At 42.2% G+C, this 7,457-nt stretch overlaps 1 protein-coding gene across 14 annotated transcripts in view; it reads left to right on the forward strand.

The window, feature by feature from the left end:
* Positions 1-7,457, forward strand: part of TUT4 (terminal uridylyl transferase 4) — an 89,524-nt gene that overhangs the window by 43,763 nt on the left and 38,304 nt on the right. For all 14 annotated transcript variants that reach the window (XM_025191343.1, XM_025191346.1, XM_014525445.2 and 11 more), the window contains 4 exons: positions 1,957-2,076; positions 2,453-2,671; positions 2,808-2,982; positions 6,074-6,831. In XM_025191343.1, the coding sequence (XP_025047128.1) occupies positions 1,957-2,076; positions 2,453-2,671; positions 2,808-2,982; positions 6,074-6,831 (1,272 nt within the window). The remainder of the gene's footprint in view (positions 1-1,956; positions 2,077-2,452; positions 2,672-2,807; positions 2,983-6,073; positions 6,832-7,457) is intronic.

Genomic DNA, 7,457 nt, shown 5'->3' on the forward strand with positions numbered 1-7,457 from the left:
ACGACTCTCTGGGTGCGACCCTCTAGCCAATTCGCCTCCCACCGGACCGTGTAGTCATCCAAGTCACAGCCTCTTAACTTGTTTACCAGTATGGTGTGGGATACCGTATCGAAGGCCTTCCTGAAGTCTAAGTAAACGACATCCACCCCTCCTCCTGCGTCCAGGCGTTTTGTAACCTGGTCATAAAAAGAGACTAGATTAGTCAGGCATGATCTACCTGCTACGAACCCGTGCTGGTTTCCCCTCAGCATAATTTGTCCTGCCAGGCTCTCGCAAATGTGAGCCTTGATAATTTTTTCAAAGACTTTGCCTAGGATGGAGGTGAGACTGACTGGTCTATAGTTGCCTGGGTCCTCCTTCCTCCCCTTCTTGAAAATGGGGACCACATTGGCTCTTTTCCAGTCCTCCAGGACCTGGCCCGTGCACCACGAGTGTTCAAATATTACCGCCAGTGGTTGTGCAATGTGTCCATATGTCTCAGTTTGGGTGGACAGTCCCAGATTCTGTAGGCTGGTCCCAGCTGGTTGGTCAAAAGTCCTGAGCCAGAGTCCAGTGGGGAGGCAGAGCATCATGGTGCACCAGGCAGGCAGGAGAGCAGGCATTGCTGCCTACTTAGTGCCCATTTGTACCACTTTGATTCTTTTGCGTTATGGGAAACAGGTGAAGTGGGGGTGAGAACCTCACCTTTAAATCATACTACTGAAACCGCCATTCTGTCCTGGGCTGCATTCTAGCCTCTGCAACATGATGATGCAGAACAGCTGGGAAACACTGGCTGTCCTGTTAACAATGATTTGTCAAAAGGGACAGTGCCCTGTAAACCCATATTCTGTGACCTCTTTCCCAAAATTAATTTCCAGCGAAAGCATGCATTTTTTGCAAAATCTACCGCTCATCAAAATTATAGGTAGCTTTAAAAATGAGCTCATGTAGTTCACCAACATCTTTACACTGTATCTTATAGAGACGTGAGTGTTGATCATAATAAATGAGCTCTAACAGTCCTGTTGAGCACACTTCAGATATTAAACCTTTCTGTAATTCAGTTTTGATGTTGGTATCAAGTAATACTTGACTTTAAATGATTTGAGTTCAACAAAAAGCGCATTCCGTTATATAGTATTGTTATAGATTGTTTTATGAAACGCCAGTGCCATAGAATACATACAAGCAAAGCAATATGAACTAGAAAAGCGAACCTTTTGACTCTAAAAAATACAAAAATAAGTCTCTTGAACAACTGGAAGAATAGTCTACTGCCAGATATGAGGAAGTCCTATATATGCGAGGACTGAACAACATCAAACTTCCTGGGAGAAAGCATGGGTCCCAGATAGGATGGTGTACATGACCCACAGATGCACAGAATAGCCTTGCTGTGGCTCATGAGCCTTGTGCAGCCCCCAGACAGATCTAGGGTGGCACCTGGTAGAAAGCTGGGTGACACACACTGGGGAAACGCAGGAGTTTTTGTTATCAATCAGCTCTTAGCTACATGAAGATTTTGGTAGGCTGCTCCTTTGGGCAGGAAGATTGGCTACCCCATGTATATGAGACAGTAGTCCTAGTAAAATTCCAAGATTGTCACAAATGATTGGTGTTTACATTTTATCCTGGGCTGAAGTGTAGACACAGCAGAATGGTCCAAATAATGCAGTAACATGGAAATTGCAAGGTGAGAACGAAGGAGTGAGATGCTGCATTCTGAATGCATTGCAAGTCAAAAGGAGATCTTGCAGGAAGAATGTATATAAAAGTTTATTGTGTCTTTTCAATTCTCACCAGCAAAAGAGAACAGCTGATGTTGTGTACTGTAGATTTTAAAATGAAATGCTTTCTGCCCAGCTTTTGCAAATGCTCCACAATAATTTTGAATCCTTTTATTGGTTTATTTATCTGATATATTGAATGATATGGTAAATTTTATCAGAAAACTAATAGCTTCTCTTCTTGTAGTTGTGCCATATTGACTGCCAGGCAGAAGGTGGGATCCCCTCGTATTCCTTTGCCCTAATGGTGATATTTTTTCTTCAACAAAGAAAACCACCTATCTTACCATCCTATTTAGGCGCTTGGGTAAGTTATTGGTTAATAACATAATCCCACTCTGGCAATAATTTAAGGGGTACATAAGTAGTTTATAGGATTGCAAATTTTGTTTTATCTGACTGGATTAGTAGTTCATAAAAAAACAACAACCCAGAAACAAAAACACTGTGCATATTTTTTTTTCTCTGACAGTTGATATGTGCCTGATATTTCTGGGGGAGGTGAAAGTCTCTCATAATACACTAAGTAATTGTACAGTGCTGGACTTTGGGAAAGGAAGAAAGTTTTTCCTTTTTAATTCTGCAGCAGTCTGTTGATATGGCATTGATTACCCTGGCCATATACTCCTGTATGGTTTACTGCATCTGATCCTGTCTCAGAAACCCTTTAACTGTATTTATAGATTGAAGGCTTTGATTCAAAGAGGCCAGATGATCACCAGTTGAAAGTTATAGAAGAGAAGTTTGTAGGATGGGAATACAAACCACCAAATAATGGAGCAGGGAAAAACTCAAATGGTGTTGAAGGCAAGACTAAAGCTGAGCAGCAAAAAGGTGGCAGCAAGAAGGCTTCAGGCTCAGAAGCAGATAACCAAAGTAATGCTAAGGAGAAGCACGGAAAAGTGAGTCATCGTTCTGTCTGAGGGCAGACCCTACCTGGTATTCTGCGTGATCACTAAAGTTTTAATCTAAAAGGACTAGAAAAATATTGGAATTTCCGTGTCTTATTGCAACTAAATATTTTTGTCTTTGTTTCAGTCTCCCTTAGTATTTGAAACACCCCACCAGGTGTCCCTGGGGCAACTGTGGTTAGAACTGTTGAAGTTTTACACACTGGAATTTGCTTTGGAAGAATATGTCATCAGTATACGGGTACAAGAACTCTTAACCAGAGAGAACAAGAACTGGCCTAAAAGGCGAATAGCCATTGAAGGTAGGTTGCAGAAATTATGCATTGTCCTTTGTACTATACCTAGTTTGTATCTCACTGGCACGATCTTTCAACAGTGGATTGCATCAGTTACAAATGGTGGGGAAAACACAAATACTTTTTCTAGCTAATTGGACTGCTTGAAAGTGTGTCAACCACCAAGTACTGCAGCATGGCATGCTGACTCCTGAAATACTTGGCTTTGGTTTTTAACCACCTTTTCTTCCTTTCTTTACATTCATATGTACTCTTCTGGCTTATCTCCATTTGTTTCATTCCCCTTTATCTGTATTGCCTCCATCCATTTTTTTCTTCTCCATTGTTTCTGGAAATGTGAGAACGTTGCCTCTGCAGTTCTCATACTATTGTATCTTTTAAACGCCTTTGATTATCCCATCAGTCTATTTCCCCTGCTTCTGACACTTAGGCAGAGCAGAGGGGAGAGCACTGATCAGAGGAATAGAGCTAATTCAATGGACTGGAAGCTCTCATAGATCATATTTCCACAATAGGAAGCTGACCTGTAGCTTCTTGGGAAGATTGTTGTGTCCTAGAAAATGCCCCAAAATCTGAATCTCCTGCCCAAAAGAGCACATTTGGCAGGTGTGATGTTAAGTGAATTTGGGAGTGACGCCTAAAGTGTATTGATAGGAGAGAGCCAAAGAGAAGTAATTAAGTTTTGTCCATTTCTAGTTGAAAAACAATGGGGGGGTTTCCGGGGGGGACTTTTTTTTTTTAACATTGTTTATTGGGAAAGATCAAAAAATATAACGTACCAGAACTTTGGATTGTCAATGGGAACGAAAGTGAGGGTTTGAAAAAAGGTTAGGAGGGAAGATTAAACTCAGGTTTTATAAGGTTTTGAGATGTGGTGCGATTAGCTAAATCCGAGACTGAACAAGTTGATGTTGATTGAAAGTTGCAAGGTAGAACATATTAGTCATTAGGTCATGGACTTAAGTGGATGAAGTCTCCTAGATCAGGGATGCTCAACCCCAGCCTGTACAGCCATGTCATCCAATCCAGGGGGCTTCCCAAGGATCTGGAAATTTGGCTTTGGGCATTGGCAGCATTAATTGCTGCCTCCATGGTGGCAAACTTTTGGAACCTGGAGGGGAGACAGGGGCTGGATAATGTGGTCCTGCATGCCACATCACACCACTATGCAGCCAGATCCAGGTGTGCTGGATCAAATTGGCACATAGCTGGATTGGACTGGTCTAGCCATGGCAAGGTGGAGACAGCTGGATTGGGCTCATGCAGGGCCCGCACAGAGTACAGCTGGACTGAGTTGGTATCACTCATCCACTGTGGAGCCATAAACTTGAGCGACATTGTCCTAGACCAATAGGAGTGGACCTAGGAGTGAATCTTAATGAGTAGTTAATAATACTCTGCTCAAGGAGGTTTAAAGTATGAGGAGATGCAGAAGAAAAAGAAAAGTAGAAGGAAGGTCTGAGGGGAAATAGAGAAAAATGTAAATGAAATGTTTCAGAGGCAAGAAGCAAGTCCAGAGAGAAAAATATTTTTAAAAAATCCTCCTGCAAAAAAAAAAAAAAAAATGTGGGAAGCAGGGGTAAGGTGGGTAAAGGTCTACATTGGCTGTGATCAAGCAAAAGAGCTTGGGAGGGGGAGCAGGGGGCTGGACAGATGACCTCACCGCACGTGTCCTCCTAAGCGGAAACATGCATTTCCCTGGGGACAGATACCAGCGGCACATATTTGTGTTGCTGCTACTTGTCCCTGGGCATGCCCTTGCATGTAGCAGATTGTCCCAGGTGGGGTACGGGAGGCTGGGGCCAGCACCTGGGCTGGCCCCAGCAGCCATACCTGGGATCCTGGGGACCTCCTGGGGTTGCAGCAGGAACGATCTGGGTGCATGGAGCCTGGCCAGCAGCCAGAGCATGGCTGCACCAGACCAGGGTTCTGTTTCGTGTGACGCATGCTGCAGCCATGTGTGACACCTTGCTTTGCTGCAATTTTTTGGATACAGGGAGTTCCTGGTGTATCATTTTTTCTTCCACACTGCAAATATGCACCATGGAGAACCCTTTCACATGTTCTGCATGCATTTTCCGGTGCCTCAAAAGCCTCTGAGGCACCGCAGAGCGCATGTCCCCACTAGTATAGATGCGCCCGTATGTCCCTTTCAGCCCTACTTTCCTATGCTCCTGTATGTGGAAATTGAAGCCTGTATTATACCTGTATGTAAGGTATAATAAAGAAATGAGCTATGAGAAAGAGAGGATACAGAGGACCAGGAGGTGATTAAATAGTGGTTATTTGGGGAAGGAGGGATTGTATATGGCTGTTGTATTTTTAACTGAAAAGGGTTTTTTTGTTAAAAAATCTCTTGTTTGCTTACTGTGGTTAATGTAAGAGGAAGAAGCAACCCCACATGAAGTACAAGTTTCCAGGTCAAATTGTACAGCTACAGCAATAATGAGTTGTCTTTCGATTTGTGAACATTAGTTTTCTGGTAGCTTTCAGATTAAAATAGAAAGCTCTACAAAGTGACGTTTTGAGTCAGTTTGGTGAATATGTCTTTGCTTTTAAAGATGCTAATTTTTAACACTAAATTCCAAGATAACTATTGAGTGAAGAAGAAAACATGGGCAGAATTATATAAAAATTAATTGTCACATATAGATATTTATTTTCATTTCAAGTTTATCAGTTGACTATAATGTGACTTTTTAACAAAGCAGAAATATCCCACAATTTTAATTAATATTATCCTCTATAGTGAATAATAGACATTCACTGTTGGTGTACAGTGATTATACAGGAACGCCTATAGAGAATCCCAGAGGATCTAGTTCCTTAAATGGTACTTAGGAACAGTATGTATCTGAGCTATATTTATTCCATTTTGTCCTTCAGTCTTTTCATGAGAACAGTCAGGTCTGCAAGGAGCTGAAGAGGAGAATGCATAGCATAAATACAGTTCTGGACTGCACTATAATATGCTCTTATTCAAAATGCAGTGCAATAATAATTTAATAGTGTAGTTCAAATAGATGACTATCAGATAGTAAGTAAAATATATAAATTGGGTAATAAATTATTACTATTTGAATGATCTTTTTTCTAGATCCTTTTGCACTAAAGAGAAATGTTGCACGAAGCCTAAATAGCCAGATGGTGTTTGAGTACATCCTGGAGCGATTCCGGACAGCATATAAATATTTTGCATGTCCACAAAGTAAAGATGGGACTAAATCCAAACCAGATACCAAGAAGAAAGAAAAGGGAAAAATTAGCAACAAGAAATCTACAAAATCTGGAGACACTGTAGCCAATTGTTGCCTTCCTCAGGCGGATAAAGTTGGAGAAAAACAGAACACAGGAAGTGGATGTAACATGCAGGAGAGTGAAGTTGAATGTAATGAAAAGGAATCCGTTTCCAAGAAATGTATTCCGAAGAACAAAGACAATGTATTGGCAAATAAAACAGATGCGTTAGGCTCTAATTATGAAGAAGACAGAGGGGAAACTGTATCCCTTATTCCTAGTGAACGCTGTGAATTAAAGCAAAAATTACTCAAAGAGCAAGATGATCTAGAGACTTCACAAATTTGTGTCAATGAAGATGAGTTAAGACACCGTTGTCATTGCAGTGAACATCAGTCGTATGACTCAAATTCTATTAATGAATTTTCTGATGCTGAAAGTCAACAGAATTCAGTAACAGAACGTTCACAGAAGAATACGTGCGCTAGCACTAGCACGGCAGCTACCTCGCTCAACTGCAAAGCAATGGTAGAAGTTTGTGACCTTAAGGATGAAGACAGACTCTGCACAGAAGAAATGCATTATGTGTTTGATAAGTTTATTTTGACTTCTGGAAAGGTAAGATGTGTTTTAAAGATGCTCAAATGGATTTTTTTTTTATTGCTACTACATGAACACATCAATAAAACATACACTGTATTTACCCAAATCAAAGACGACTTGAAATTTCAGATGACCCCCAAATAATTAGATTCTGTATATAGACAACGTATACATTTGTTAGAGTTTTCCATGTATGGAATCTAAATTTTGGAGGGTCATCTTAAATTTGTCCCCGACACCACTGCAGCAGGGGGCAGGTCGTGGGGCCGTCAAGCAGCCTGACCCCTGCTCCCTGTCCTGCTGTGCCTGCCCCCTACCCCTCCCCTGCTTACCTTCTATTGTAGCTCTGACCCTGTTCTGGCTGGGGCACAGAGCACCTGGTGGCCCTGGCACATCTGAGCAGCTTGTGGCAGAAGCAGCACTGATCATGCTGGGGTCAGGGCTGCTGCCACCATTGTATTGCCACAGCTGCTGCCAAGCAAGAGAGTGCCAGAGTGGGGCTGGAGCTGTGATTGAGGGTAGGAGACAATGGGGAGTAGTTGTGGGGGGGAGGATTAGAGGGAGTAGCAGCAATGGCTGTGACTCTGACTCTAAGCCCAGGTTGAGGCAGGAGCTGGAACTGCTGCAATTGCCTCCCCATC

This window comes from Alligator sinensis, unplaced genomic scaffold (genome assembly GCF_000455745.1).
Source record: "Alligator sinensis unplaced genomic scaffold, ASM45574v1 scaffold63_1, whole genome shotgun sequence".
Classification (NCBI taxonomy): domain Eukaryota; kingdom Metazoa; phylum Chordata; order Crocodylia; family Alligatoridae; genus Alligator; species Alligator sinensis.